The 16,737-nt window shown below is 29.9% G+C and overlaps 1 protein-coding gene across 1 annotated transcript in view; it reads right to left on the reverse strand.

Annotated features, from left to right (window-relative positions):
• The window catches only part of SI (sucrase-isomaltase), a 114,501-nt gene that overhangs the window by 69,539 nt on the left and 28,225 nt on the right, over window positions 1–16,737 (reverse strand). Inside the window, exons 15-23 of the mRNA XM_086414225.1 lie at window positions 15,969–16,140; window positions 12,307–12,423; window positions 10,261–10,415; window positions 9,217–9,301; window positions 8,268–8,324; window positions 7,444–7,568; window positions 5,512–5,600; window positions 2,280–2,329; window positions 635–805 (exon numbers count right to left, since the gene is read on the reverse strand). Of these exons, the coding sequence (XP_086270351.1) occupies window positions 635–805; window positions 2,280–2,329; window positions 5,512–5,600; window positions 7,444–7,568; window positions 8,268–8,324; window positions 9,217–9,301; window positions 10,261–10,415; window positions 12,307–12,423; window positions 15,969–16,140 (1,021 nt within the window). The remainder of the gene's footprint in view (window positions 1–634; window positions 806–2,279; window positions 2,330–5,511; window positions 5,601–7,443; window positions 7,569–8,267; window positions 8,325–9,216; window positions 9,302–10,260; window positions 10,416–12,306; window positions 12,424–15,968; window positions 16,141–16,737) is intronic.

Below are 16,737 nucleotides of genomic sequence, written 5' to 3' on the forward strand. Positions count from 1 at the left end.
TATCTAACATAGTTAAGCAACATTATGACTAAATATTTCATTTTACTTATGAGGAAGCTGAGATATTAATCTATTATTTAAATGCACAAACTGCAGGTCTAGAATTGAACCCAGTTCTGGTACTTCTTTACCCTCTCTAGTACATTTGTCAAAGGAGGAAAGAATGAGGATAAAAAAAGGGCCCACTATAAGGGAAGAGTGTTAACAAAAATTTGAAAAAGAATATTGATACAAGATATGTTGAGGACAAAAAGAACTTATGAAAGGAGAAGTGGGAAAAACTGAAGAAATGAATTCAATCAATAACTTAATGAGTCTTAAATGAGAAGTTAAAACATTTACATTTTTTATTGTATGCAGTAGGTAAAATAGAGAAATGGAATAAAAAAATATTAGGAAGGCAGAGATAAGTGATGTCTAAGAAAAAATTGAATAGAGAGGGAGTAGTATGAATTAACCTTATGGTTGATATCTCAATATAAATTGAAATGACCTAAAATGGGATATAGCCAGCAAAAGGAAAATAAAACTAGAAATGTAATGAATAAAAAAATCATAAAACCATGAGCCTGAATGATTATATGTTAAAAATGACAGAATATGACACTAAAATATTTTAAGAGATTGTATTTACCTGGTTGGAAGCATCATAACTGAAATTGTAATGAGCTCTCAATGGTTGATTATCTTCTATCACTGAAACTTCTGTAACAGTGTTTATCAACCCAAGGACTTTTATAGTCTCAAATGCTAAAGCAGTTCCTTCTGGGTACGATGAATGCATACATGTGATATCTAGCTTGTTCTGGAAAATATATATATCAAATAGATGGTCACTGGATACAAATCAGAAATAAAAATACAATTGTATTTATAACAATGGATTAAATCTTATAGTTATAAATATATATAAATTATATTCTGTTTACCAAATAAAGACAATTAACCAACACACATTTTTATGAAAATTGCTAAGTGAAAAACTCTGAACCCAAAGGGTGTAAGAATTAGATAAAATTCTAAGAAAATATTTTGAATCTCACATAATTTAGAATTCATTTACACTGATATCATTAATAATTTAGTATTTAGTATTTATATATATATATATAATAAGTAAATAACCAATCATCTATCCCTACATTCTCAATGGCCCTTCATGTTCAAGTACCCTATATAAATATACTTATTATTAAAAAATTACATATATATACTATTTATATATAATTTTTTTATATTAAATTTTTTATTTTGCACTTTATTTTATTTGCATTTTATTTTATTTGTATAGCAGATTGACAATGTTGTGATAGTTTCAGGTAGACAGCAAAAGAACCCAGTCATACATATACACATATGCATTTTCTCCCAATCTCCCTCCCATCCAGGCTTCCATATACTATTTATATATAATTTTTATATATATACTATTTGTATATAATATATATATATACTATTTATATATAATTTATATGTATATACTATTTATATATAATATATATTATTTATTTATATATATTATTTACATAATAATTTATATTATATAAATTATTTATATATACATATTATTTATATATAATATAAATTATATTATATAAATTATATATAATAATTATATATAAGTATTTATATTTATATAAATATTTATATAAAAATAAAAGTATATATAATAATTATAAATATATAAGTATATGTTTATACTTATTGTAAAAAATTAAAATTTTTTGGTATATATGCCATAAAATTATTTTCAGAGATAAATTATGCATGATGCAAATCATGCATATCCCTTCTCATTCTAGGCTTAATGTTGGTGAAGAATAACTTAGCTTTAACAAAAAAAAAAATATATGAAGAAATCTAACTTCTACAAGAAGCATTGCTACTAATTATTCAAAATTTAACCTTGTGCAAAGCGTTTTCATTTTCACCCCAAATGCATGACAGTCACTGCTATGATTGGTATATTAAAACATTGTCAAATATGCTGAGATTATTTTCCTAAGATCTGCTTAAACAAGACATAGTGCATCAAGAAGTCTAATGATTTTGTGTACAAACTTCATCATCAGAAACTCATCTATTATATTGAAGTATACTATTATATTGAAACATAAAAATCTAAGGTAATTCATATACAATTTAATAATTTAAATTAAATGATTTTTTCCATTCCTTTCCATTGATCTTTGGAGAGAAATGCACTTTTCCAAGAAAAGGCACAATCTAGACATTAACAAGCTATTATATTTAACTATGTGTTCAAGGAGAATGCTTACATTAGAAACTGAAAATGTATATAAAATGTAGTTGCCCTTTTGGATGGTATCTGTAATGGGGGAAAAATAAGTTATCAGATCAAAATAATGTCAAATTTTTATTTTATTATTACAGTTAGACAACACAGGAACATTTTTTAAAATAAGTATTATTTATTAAGCAAATTAAATAAATTATTTTCATTAAACTTCTTAATTATCTTTAAATAAAATAACTTTGGTAGTTTATTTTCCCAGGAAGTAAAGGTAATAAATGCATCTTTGCCCAGTTTGATTTTTCAGACCAGTAAAATCGTTCTAGAAATTCAGAGAATGCAAACTTGTAGCAAAATATATACAATTATAACTATTGTTTTGAATAATATTTTATCTCTCTCTAATAAACTGTGTAACAAGAAGTTTATCTTGGGAAGACATGGGACACCGCAATATTGTTTTGCATCTTTCAATTTTTTTTTCATTATCTAAAGGACTGAATGTGGAGACATATTAAAGATTCATGTACACTTTAATGAGAAAAAATGGAAGAAAATAATTATTTTCTGCATCATATATGAAACATAGCATTTTTATCAACATGTTTCTTTAACAGGAAACTATAGATTATAACTAAAATATTTGGGAGAAAATAGAGTGGAAAATATAAAGAGAATCCTAGGATTTATATAGACTACTTTGAGTAACATTAATTAACTTAAAATTTTAATCCTAGGGAATAAAATTAAAATCAGAATCTGAATTGAAGGTTATTTTGCTGTTTATGTATTTGATTATTCAGAAAATTCTGATTTTAACTTTTCAACACACTTAAGTATATAGTCATCATATTAGATGACTGATTAAATCATAACTCCATATTTTAACCATCTTATATGAAGTAAGAGAAAGAAATGGCAGCCCACTCCAGTGTTCTTGCCTGGAGAATCCCAGGGATGGGGGAGCCTGGTGGGCTGCCGTCTATGGGGTCGCACAGAGTCGGACATGACTGAAGTGACTTAGCATAGCATAGCATATGAAGTAAATTATCAATATAGTTTTTAATAATTTATTTATTTTTTATTGAGGGATAATTGGTTTACAGAATTTTGCTGTTTTCTGTCAAACCTCAACATGAATCAGCCATAGGTAAATTTTTGCAAGTAGGAAAAATTAATGAACTTGGAAACAAATAATTTGAGAAATAAGAATAACCTTAAAGTCAAGTCTCACATGCTACCAATAGAGGTATTGTCTCAACAAAATTCTTTACCTGATGATTATGAACAGTTTATTAATGTTTCTGCTGAAATCCACTCTTACTGAATTTCTATGTAATAAGTGTTTGGAATCTATACTCAGGTCAGAGCTAACCTTAGTATGCTTAGACTCTAACATATTGAGTGAGAAAGAGAAGTCTGGTGTGCTGAAGTAGAATGAAAAATGGAGAGCAGTAAGGAAAGATTTGTGTGAGAGTGCATGTGTGCATGTGTGTGTATGTAAAATCTACAGGACATGGTGAGTACTCTGGATGTTGGTAAAGACTGTGGCTCCTGAATATAATGGTGAATTGTTAGAGGGTTTTGAGCAAAGAGGTGAGCAGAAAGAGATAATTTGAATCATCTTCTAAAGGGCTTACTCTATCTGCCAGTTGGTAAAGAGAATGTAAAAAGAGGCGGCTGACAACAGCCATCAACCTATAGACTGATTAGGGAGCTATTGCAGTAATTAGAATGAAAAGTAGTGATGATAACAATGGTCGAGTTGATAAGATTCCTAGATCAAGATGGAACCAAAAGAGATTCCTAGGTAAGAGTGAACCGTAAAGTTGTTGGCATCTTGTAGAGATGAAGTTACCATCAACTGACAAGTGGAAGACAATGCATTTAATGGAGCAGATATACTGTGGTAATTTACATATTCACAGGCAGGTAAGACTTCAAAAAGAACAGAATTTTTTCAAAGATTCCATATTTTTCAAATTGTAAGAGAACACACCAATACATAGACTATTTCTTGGAGCTTAGTTAGAGATATTGGATGCTTTATATACTATAATAGGCTACCCAGGTGGCTCAGTGGTAAAGAAGCTGCCTGCTAATGCAGGAGACACAAGAGATGAAGGTTCCATCCCTGGGTTGGGAAAATCCCTTGGAGGAAGAAATGGCACCTCAGTATTCTTGCCTCAAAAATCCAGTGGGCAGAGGAGCCTCACGGGCTACAGTCCATGGGGTTGCAAAAGAGTCAGACATGACTGAGCACCCAGGCAGGCCATATACTATAAAACATCTGAGAAGTAGTGAGCTATAATAGAAGGTAAACTATAATTTTTATACACACATATATAAAACATATATCTAAGAGTCCTCTATTAAAAAATGAGATTAAAAAACCTTAAATTTATGAGTGTTTATAATTGACTAAGTAAATCCAAACAGATTAATTTTCTATAGCATAATTTAATTTTAGAAAGAATGATTCTATTTTTATTCCCTTGATGTACTGAATTCTCAACTTTTGGGCTAATTAATTAGAAGACATTTAATAATTCAAATAAATAATGACATTTATATGGTAAAATCCTTATCTCAAATAATTTGACATTAAATATTTTTATTGAAGTATAGTTGATTTACAACACTTCAGGTAAAGTTATTCAGTTAAACATATTTATATATATACACATATGTATATTTCTTTTTTGGATTCTTTTCCATTACAGTTCATTAAAAGATACTGAATATAGTTTGCTGTGCTATATACTAGGTCCTGGTTGTTTATATATTTTATATATGGTATTGTGTATTTGTTAATCTCAAATTACCAATTTATTCCTCCTTTCTACATTGAGTAAACTTTAATGTTGGTTTTCTTTTACAGTAATAAAATTTTAGTTTTAACCACTATAATCATCTAAGATAGTTGAAAATAGGATGCAATTTACACATCTGTGAACTTATTAACTACTTTAATTTTTATTCAATAATCTAATAAATAAAAGTATCTACACTTGTCAAAGATTTTTACAATAAACCAAGAGAGAAAACTAAATGTTGTAATTAAATATACATAATTTAAATAGCAATGCTAAATTATATAAAGTTACCTAAACTCTTAAGATAGATAATAAAACAGAAATTAGAAATTTAAAAAAAAATTAAAACGTGACATTTTTAAATGAATGTAATTTCATAATAAAAGCAAAACTTCCCATCATCAAAATAAACATTTTAAAGCATATCACTTTGAAACTTACCTTTAGTTTCTCCATCATCCCAGAAAAAGTCTCCTTTTGCTGTGTTATTATCATTTAATGCAATTATAAGTCCTAGAGGGTTCTTTCGGCTGTTAAGTAAGTTTGGGTGTATTTATGAGTAAATATAAATTTATAATAGTAAAATATCCTATAAATAAATCCATTTCAACATGAGGATTTGTAGGATTTCTGCACAAAAAACATTGATATTAATAAAATTCATGTCTATTTTTATTAATAATTTATCAATGAGAAAAGTAATTTATATATTTAGAAAATAAATGAAAGAAATAAATACAATAAATATAGTATGGAACTTCTTGGAGGCTAAGACACCACCATCAAAATTGAAACAGTAAAATAATATTTCAATTCAAACAACAAAATTAAATATATCTTATGAAGTACCATATGTATTTGTCACAAATATATTAACCCTGAATTACAATGCATCAAGGTTACAAAACAATGAAAAAAACTATAAAATAAACTTTTAAATGCCAAGTAGAATCTCTAATAATCATAAAAATGAAGCTAATTATACCATGTGAAATGAAATGTGGTTAATATTTTTTTAGTTGTATATTACTATTGGTTTCTAAACTTAAAATAAGGCTGTATAGTCCAGGTAACTGCTCTATACAGAATATATTCTTTCTAGCATACACTCATCAGAGCGTATGTTTCTCTCATTTGATACATCTCTAGAGTATAACTAATGATTTTGAGAACATAATCATGAAACATTGAGAATATGAAAATAATTCTAGGAAACAAACCTAATTACATGACTAACTAGTTTAATTCATTCACTCATAAATTTGTTCCTTCAACAAATATCTAGGGAAAACCAGGAGCTTATCCCATAGTAGGGCTTCCCTGATAGCTCAGTTGGTAAAGAATCTGCTTGCATTGCAGGAGACCCCGGTTCGATTCCTGGGTCGGGAAGATCCCCCAAGGCTACCCACTCCAGTATTCTGGCCTAGAAAATTCCATGGACTGTATAGTCCATGGAGTCACAAAGAGTCGGACACGACTGAGGGACTTTCACTTTCACTTTCTTTCACTTTCATTCCATAATAGGGTGACACTATTGGTATGTGAACTAAAGTGTGAAAAGTTGTGTCCCTGCCTTCATGGAGTATATAGTTGAGGAGAAGAGACATACTACATATAAGAACAAGTAAAAATATAATTACATATATTCTTAATGCTATGAAGAAAATACAGCAGGGTAAGGAACATAGAGTGACTATCTGTTGAGGTGTTGTAGAACATGGGGAAATGTGTAGATGCAATATGACACATTCTGTCCATATACCCAGAATGAATTTTGCAAGATGAAGTACCAGAATTTTCAAGTTTCTCCTTTTTTCTAAGTAGTTCTAAAATGTATTCTTACTGAACAACTTAATTTCTATATCATTCTTTACCTATACAGAAATATCTACCTCGTTTATTGACTTTAAACATTTTACCTGGAAAACAATCATTTTGACATTTATATATTGATGATACAAACAGGTAACAACTGACACTTTAATCAATTATATAACATTTAATATTTCACTATTTAGTAATAATCAGCAACTAATTTTAATTATATATATTCTTTACAGAAATAAGTCAGTACAGTTTTGACACAGGAGATAAAGTTCTAATCTAATTATGCTCATTTTTTTAATTAAAATGTTGTTGTAATATATTAATACATAATTTGATTCTTTATTCTTTTTATAACTATGAAAGTTATATGTAAGAATCCCTTGCATTAAATATCTTCTGGTTAAAAAGCTAAATATCAATCATTGATTTTTTAATAAATATGTGAAACATTAAATATTAAATTATAGTTCAGATTTCAATTAATGCCTTTTGCAGAGTTGGACACGACTGAGCGACTGAACTGAACTGAACTGAACTGAATTTTACCTTGCTGTTGTAGTTACAGCAGGTTGTTGAAAGGGGATAATGTAACCGCCTCTAAGATGTAATCCTATTTTGTCTGCTGGAAGCTGCATATCAACACGTTGTTTTCTCCATGGCTTTTTTACACCCTAATATTTGGAAAATAAAAAGTAATTTCACAAGAATTACACATAAAATTTACACAGAGAAATAATTCTTATTATGAGCCATTCATGTCATTTTAGTGAATAGTAACATGTTGTTTCCTAACTTTTAAAGAAACTTCTTCAGTTTACTGAATAAATTTGGCTAAAAATAAATTCAGTTTAACAAAAAAAATCACCATAGAGAAATCCATTTCCTTTCCACAATAATTAATAATATTCTTAATTAGTCCTATTTTTATTCTTTGTTTTCAGTTAAAGTTAACCAGGTCTCTTGAAAGGATTAAAAAAAATCTTTCTTATAAAAAATAAAGGTTCTGCTTAGCAAATATAAGTGCACTGCAAAATACTTCCCTTTAAAATACACAATTTTTCTGGAAGAATATGTAAAATAGGAAAAGTATTAAAATAAGTTACCAATTCTTCTTAAAGTTACTCTTGACCTTTTACTTCCACAGTTTAAGATGGATAACTACACTGAAGAATATACTTCATATTAATCATGTGCAATGGAACATATACCTGCTCACATGTAAAAAAATATATACCTGTGCAGACTTTTATGCATTATTAAAATCTGAAGTTGCTATTTTTTAGAATAATAACAGAAATATTGTTAATTTCCCATGTATAAATGTTGGACAATATATACTTTTGAACTATTATTATATTAGGTTTACTTACAGTTTCAAAGTCATACCAAGTGGCATCAGGGATGTATGCACTCACTGTTTCTGCACCCTAAAATAAAGCAAAATAATGTATATGTGGAGAAGGAGATGGCAACCCATTCCAATATTCTTGCCTGGAAAATCCCATGGACAGAGAAACCTGGTGGGCTATAGATTCCATGGGGTTGCAAAGAGTCAGGCACAATTTAGCAATTAAACAACAACAATTTATATGTAGATATATATATTTTACTTCTATATGTAACAGAAAAGAGTCACATCAAATGTCGGATTTTCATAGTGAAGTGAAAAGCTTCCTTTGTATGTTACACTACAATATTTTCTATATATAACAAAAGGCTATTTTAATAGTTTTAGATACTTTCATAATATACAATATTCCAAAAGCAAATATGAAATAAATTTTAGTGGCAACTAAAAAAATGGATGCATATATTTGTATCATTATCATCTGCATGGTAAGCGTGAGTGTGAACACATTCATTTCTATATATTTCCATGACATACCAACTTTTAAGTAACAGGCAAAATCCAAATATTTCATTCCACTATTTTTTCAACATTTTCATATGATCTATTGGCTTTCAAGTTCTCCTTTATTTACAGTATAGCACAATTTCAATGTCTATGACTACATGAATGACAGTTATTTGTTACTATTATAAGATTTGATATGTTTCATAAATAAAGCTTTCTTTTGTGGAAGAATACTAATTTTATACAATTTCTTCTCCCCAGTACATATTATATACTTGAAAAGCATAAATCTACTTAATATACTTATAACTTTTCAAAATTTCTTCTATGTTTTAGAATTTAATTAAACACTTATCAGTTTGAAGCATTCTACTGAGTAACATTTATTACCCAGATGTTTTGTAATTTAGTGTGGATTTGATTACACAAAATTCCCTTTAAAATTTATTAAAATTGTATCCTACCTGTCTCAATACAGGGGTTATAAGTAATGAGGGGCCCCATAAGAACTGAGTATCTTCAATCCAGCTATTAGTATCCTCATAAAACCTAAGAACAATGGCAGTGTTTACAACATAAAGATAAAAAATGTTAATCCAAACATGTCAATTTATTATCTTTTAAGTTATTCCCTGGGAATAATCATTGTCTTTAATTTTGCTTGATATGTAAAATTGACTTTATAACGTCAAAACTGACTTAATATGTAATTTTGAATCTATAATTATTAATGCATCCTTATGGTACACCTGACACTCAAGAAAAATGAACATAGAAAGGAAAGTAGAAAGTGAAAAAAGGTGGGAAAGAGGAAATTACTTCATTTGGGACTCAAAAAAATAGTCTATCATATATGATAAATAAACAACTATAAAAATAAAAAGTATAATAAACTACTCTTCTGTTTAATTCATTTTTTCCCGTAAAATAGGTTCATGAACTATCAGAAATCCTTCATATTCTACTTTCCTCCTTTTTATACTTTTTCCTTATAAACTTCAATTTGACTTGGACTTGAAGGGATCTTTAGTCATTTCTTGAGGAACGACCTTGTTTTCATCAAGAGATACAAAGACAGGCACAATTCATTGTTTTATAACTATACTATATGTGATTTATATTTAGATAATTTTCACAATATGCATGATTATATTTTTAATATTTTCTTGTTTATTTACTGATATTTAATGTTTTATTTGATAAATAATATTAAATGATATTTAATATATGTTTAATATTATATATTTAATATTACTTACTGATATACTTTAATATATTCTACATATTTCTTTCCTTTTAAGTTCTATACAATTATCACATTTATAGATTGAACTTGTCCATTTCACCAAATTAATTATATTTACTATCATTTCACATTTCACCAAATAATTTACATAAATGTCAAGAAAAGCATCAGAAATCCACATGACATCTTTATCTACTCTTAATTTTTTATTATTTATCTGAATATAATTTGAAAGACTGAAATTCTTGAACATAGTACTCACTCATGAAGAAAAGGCCTTGCTACTGTTTCTCCAAACATATGGGCTTTATAAAATAGAGTATAAAGGAAAGGTAACAAGGCATAGCGAATATTCAAATAGTGTTTTGATGATTTAACCAAAAGAGAATCCTTTCCAAAAAATGCTGGATCCTGATGCTGTGGGATAAACAGAGAAATTGAAATAAGAAAGTTGGAATATGAATACAAATTGAAACATAAGCATTTAATCTATTTTTGAAAACCAAAATGTGTACTTTGTGGCATGCTTATAAAAAGTTGAGATGACCCCTATTTCATCACTGAAGTATATGAATTTCTAGTTTTTATGTTTTCATTTTGATATATATACTAATTAAACTTTATTTTAAAGTGGACATTTCCCTTTTGAATATACATTCTTGGAGAAGATAAAACATATTTTAACAAAGTATTCTTCATTTCTATTATTTGCGGTAGATTGGACTATTGGTCCCAATTTTCATGCCTCCTTGTACCCACAATTTCTGTTATATAACTCTTATTAGTATCTACCTCTAACAGTGGAATGCATTTCCCCACTATTTGACTTTGATATACTCTGACCAATGTAGTCTTAGGACACGGGACACCGTCAAGTAAGGGCTTGAAACGTGCTTGGATTGCCAAAGAATTTGCTGCCTTGCACCTTGTCACTGCTATTAGAACAATAAGCTCAAACAGTCTGCAAACCAAGGGACACAACGAACATAGCCATCTGGTCAGCCTTGTAGGCTTGCAACCAGCAAGAAGGACAGCCTTCTTGCTGAGCCTAAGCTAGCTCAGTTGACTCTTTCAGCCAAGCTGTAATGATGTAAGCAAACCTGCTTAGGTTTCCTCAAACCAGCTACTGCCTGCCTGGATACACCATAATGTTTACGCCAAAGCCACAGTTTCCTTTGGCTGCTTCCTGGAAATCAATGAGCTTGGTGGGATATATAAGACCCATGCCAAGGAGATACAGGTCTTTCCCAGTGGTCAACTTTGCCTTGCGGACTCCCTATCGGATGAGTCAAAATTTCCGTTGAACTGGGCTGTAGGATATAACTCTTTATCAAACCTCCTTCTTTGCCTTCATCTGCTTTCAGATTTAGGCCTGAATTGTGATGAAGCTCTCTCCACTTTCTCCTTCTTCCTCTTCTTTATCCACCACAAGTATTTCAGCAATAAATTGCTAACGTTTCTAACTCTGTCTTGGTGTCTGTTTTTTGGAGGACATAAATGAACACAAGTATAATTTAATTCACATGAGGATCTCCCAAGAACACAAATTTCTTGAAGCATCACTTAGGTGGATTAGGAAATAACGACTATCCAGTTTATACCTTTTACTTCTGTATTGTCATGCTTCCTTCCAGGCGGAGCTCTGAGTGGCTGTCCTTCTTCTCAAAGAGAATTAAGCCCCATTGTGTGTACGGTGAATAATTTCTTAACCAGTATGCACTTAATTGACTTAATGCTTTCACCTAATTTTCTCATTCCCTCTAAGAAATATGCCTATGAGAGCCCATAGCTCAGGGTTGGTAGATTAACCTCTCACCAGTTCAGATGCATGTTTACAAAGTGTTAGTTTTATTTTTTTCCCCACCTGTCATTACAGTTTTACTTATTAAAGAAAAATTATGGACCCAAACTACTTTGCAAGTGTCTTTAATTTCTTGGGTATCTTTAATAAAAGAAAAATGATAAATCCTTAAGAATATATTCTATTTATGAAAGAAAGTTACCTGGAACTTATTATTAGAATGTAAGAATTCAGACTCAAAAAGCTTTGTCATTAACTTAAAATATTATAATTTCACACATGTGTACATGTGTTAGGCTTAAAATATTTCTGCGATACTGTCATGATTTCCTTATTTGATCATAGTTTTATATATAAAATACAGACCTTGAGATGAGGAGTTCCAACTCGTCTTTGTGAATTATACCACAAACTTTCAGACCAGATCTCTATACATATACATTTAAGCACATTGCTAAAAATAGGATTATGTTTTATTTTGAAACATGGAGAACAAGAGGCATTTACCTCATATCCATCAGCATTATGGTTTCTGGCATACGGATAAAAAGCTCCAAGTTGCATCCACCTTCTGCAAAGCTCTTCTGTGGTCTCAGCCACAAACCCACAGATATCTGCTCCAACCTAAATAACATATATATCTATTATTTATATTGTAAAAATTCTCAAATTTTCCCAGGGCATCACATTTATACAACTGATTAATCTGTACCAATTTATAGTCTTTGTTTTACTGTCTTACTACTCCTCCTTGGTCTAATTGATTTTGGATTTTTGCCACACACTTGCCTCTAATTCAATGTATAAAGCTGAAACTTAGTTATTAAAATGTGTGGCTTCTTAATCCAAAACTCACCACCTGTGATTTGACTTTCCCTATTTATATTGCTGTAGGAGTAAAAGAGTAAAAATATTGCCAGATGTATGATCACATATAATTGCACTTTTTGTCCCTCAAGAACTCTTCAGAAAAAATGACTACTTAACTATTCAGTATTTAATGTTTACAGGCATTTCTCTGTTTTTGTAAGTGATATATATGTATCTATGCTGCTGCTGTTAAGTCACTTCAGTCATGTCCGACTCTGTGCGACCCCATAGACGGCAGCCCACCAGGCTCCCCCGTCCCTGGGATTCTCCAGACAAGAACACTGGAGTGGGTTGCCATTTCCTTCTCCAATGCGAGAAAGTGAAAAGTAAAAGTGAAGTCGCTCAGTCTGTCCGACTCCTAGCGACCCCATGGACTGCAGCCCACCAGCCTCCTCCGTCCATGGGATTTTCCAGGCAAGAGTACTGGAGTGGGGTGCCATCGCCTTCTCCAATATGTATCTATAAATAATATATAATACTATTTTGCATTCTTACTAGCTTTACATAAATGACATGTATGTGTTATACGGCATCTCACTTCTCAAAGAATTATTTTTGTGAGATGCAATTAGGTTAATATGGCTGCAGTTCTCTATTGTATGGGATCCCATCACTATAAAATATGATTGTATGAAGTGTGTATATAAGCATCTTTGTGAATATATATGTATATAAGACTACGTTCCTGACTTATTGGAAAAGTATATTTTTTAAATCAAAACTAGTTGCAACTTGTCAGGTAACATTTAACAGGAGGATTCCTGCATGCTGTTTTCTATTTCTCAAGGATTCTTTGTTCCTTATCAGTTCCTATTCCAAGAATGAGTAGAGCTGCACACCATTCTCAGGACTGAGGTCATAGGATGAGACATACAGTGACTCTTTTCAGTGTCAGCAACCTTGTATGTATTAGACTATCCATACCGGGGCTATTGATAAAATTTCATCTTGTGTAATAGCTGAGTAATCATCTAACTAAAGATATATAAGCTTGCATTTCTGCTAATAAAGCACTCTTGCTCCATCAGAGCTCAGGTCCCTGTCTTTCTTTCTTTCTTTCTTTCTCCCTCTCTCTTTCTCTCTTTCACTTTATCGTCGACTCTGGACCACCAGGTTCTGAGTCCATTAAAGGACCCCAACAGTAACTGCTTATAGTAAGTACAGTCACAATACAGGAATGTTCCCACTTGCTTCATTTTCTTGCTGATTTCTGATAGTTTCAGGTTTTTAATTTTTATCACCTTATATATTAATGCGTTTCATTAAAGTTTTTACTTGCATGGCTCTTATTACTAGGAAAGTTGAGAATTTTTTCACTTTTTTTTTAGTCCATATGTATTTCTCTTTCTATAGAATTGCTTGACATGTCCTTTGCTGATTTTTCTACTCTCTTACCTTTTACAGATTTATAGTAGGTTATTTAAATTAAATATTACTCATTTATTACTTATATGAATTGAATATATAATTTTCCAGTAGTAGGAAACATTTTATTTTAATTTTTAAAATAGACATTAGATGAACAGAAAATTTCATTTTGTAACCAAATTTGTTTCTTTATTAGTTGTGCCTCTGTGCTCTGTTTAAGAAATTCAACTCCTAACCTTACATCATAAAGTTACTCACTTATATTTTCTTCTATGATGCTTAAAGTTTACTTTTCACACATAGGTTGTATATTATTTGAGACAGAGAGTAATTTTATTTTATATTTTAAATGGATGATCAATTGTCCATATGAATGGTTGATACTTTATTTACTGAGCTGCAGTGATAGTGCTACCATTAAACAAATTTCTATTAATGTATGGACCCATATCCTATTTTGAAATATTAATTTATCTGATCATTCACAGTTAAGTATCATTGCATTATATTATTATTTTAGCTGATAGGGCAAAATCCATGTGCTCTTTTCTATGTCTTTAAAGTGTATTGTCTTCCACATGAAGTTTAGAGTAACTTTATATGTTCTTCAAATTCTCTTTATAGTTTAAAATAGAATGTTACTGAATTAGATAACAGTTTTGGGAGAAAGCCTATTTCTATTAGACTCCTTATCTATGAATATGGTGTATCTTTAATTTACTAAGTTACTACAATTTCTCTCAAAAAGTCCCACACTTAGCTTGAATACTTACTCCTGGTTATTGCTTATTAGTTAGTTGCTATACCATACATAACATCCTATCTTGGAATACGTTGTAACATTGCTTATTTTTTCTTTTTTTTGTACAAAACTTGCCATATATTGATCTATTTTATTCAAAATTTCAGAGTCACCTTTTTATTTTGACATTTGTTTCTCTAGAGACATTGCTTTCATGGCATTCATCTCTTATTTTCATTACATTTCATTGTTTTCTTTTTCTTAATTCACGTACTTCACTAATTAATGTTCAAAACTTCTTTGTTTATAATCTAAGCATTTAAGGCTAAAAATTTTCTTCTAAATACCAATTTGTCTGATGTCCCAAATTTCTGATATGAAGTACAATTGTTTGCATTCAATTCTATGGTTTCTCTCCCTCATTTCCATTCAGTTTATTTTGGTGAATCAATTGGTAATGTGTTTACTTTACTTTCCAAATTCAAGATGGGGTGTGTGTGTGTGTGTGTACGTGTGTATGTAGTAGCTTTTTTGTTTTGTTTTGGTTTGTTTCTGGTTTTCATTTTGTTTGATACATATGAAAGAATAAATCACTATAATCTTAAAAATATTTCATATTTATTTTGTTATGTAATGATACTCCTTACTGTTGAAAATCAACATGTATAGTTCTTTATTTGCTTGATATAGAGACTTACCTGATTTCTTACATTTGGAATAGCTTATGTAATTTTCTCTGCTTTAAAAATTTGAAACATTTCTGTCATCTTTTCTCTTTTAAATAGAAGAAACAACTTTATTATCTTTTTAACATAAATTGATAATCTAGAGAATTTTGAATATATCTAGACAATTGATATTTACTTTCTTTACAATGCCAATTTGGATTTTTCCTTACGGTTTTCTCTGGTGCTTTTGTATTTATTATGTAAGATTTTTCTGTGCTTTGTTTATATTGACTCTTGTTTTAGGAATTAGTATGATTTGACCAAATTTTGTTCATTCTCGCTTTACACTCTAATGTTATAGACACCATTCACAATCTTATTTTTCTCATAAAGTCTCTAGGAATAGAAATTGAAATTTTCTGTCATATGCCTTTAATCATTTAACTGAAAATCATTAAGATGACAATATTACAAAATTTGTAATTACAGTGTTTATAAATAATATTGTAAAAACTACTTACCAAAGGTATTCCAAACAAACCAAACTCCAGCATTCCTGTAATAGACCATTCCATTTGTTCCCAAGAAGCAGTATTGTCTCCTAACCAATGTGCAGAATGGCTTCCAGATCCAGCAAAAGTTGATCGGGTAAGAATAAAGCTTCTTTTATTAGGAAGAACTTTTTCTATAGCTCTAAAAACAAAATCAAATTAATAAATAACATCTATTTTAAAATAATATTGATATGATAAATTCTAAAATATTAAATTCAAGGCATATATTAGTTTTTAGAACCAAGCTATAATAGTTACAACTATTAGTATTTTATATTAATTTTGCATTTACATATTAATATTTACTTAGTAAAATACATTCAGATCAAACATGGAAAAGAAATATTCTAGAAATGATTTAGACTTTGAATAATTTTCTTTACCAAATTAAACATGGATTTTCTGTACCCAGAAAACAAATCAATATTTGTTTTTGAAATATATGATTTAAATCCATTGAAAAATCTCTTTATAATATAAAGTACATTAGTCCAAACTTGAACCCAAAACACATTTTTTGTGATTCAGTGATGCTCAATTCAGTTTAGTTCATTCAGTTGCTCAGTTGTGTCCGACTCTTCATGACCCCATGAATTGCAGCACGCCAGGCCTCCCTGTCCCTCACCAACTCATGGAATTCACTCAAACTCATGTCCAACAAGTCAGTGATGCCATCCAGCTATCTCATCCTCTGTCGTCCCCTTCTCCTCCTGCCCCCAATCCCTCCCAGCATCAG

This window comes from Bos grunniens, chromosome 1 (assembly GCF_055505025.1).
Source record: "Bos grunniens cultivar Pamir isolate PY7600 chromosome 1, Bosgru_T2T1.0, whole genome shotgun sequence".
NCBI lineage: Eukaryota > Metazoa > Chordata > Mammalia > Artiodactyla > Bovidae > Bos > Bos grunniens.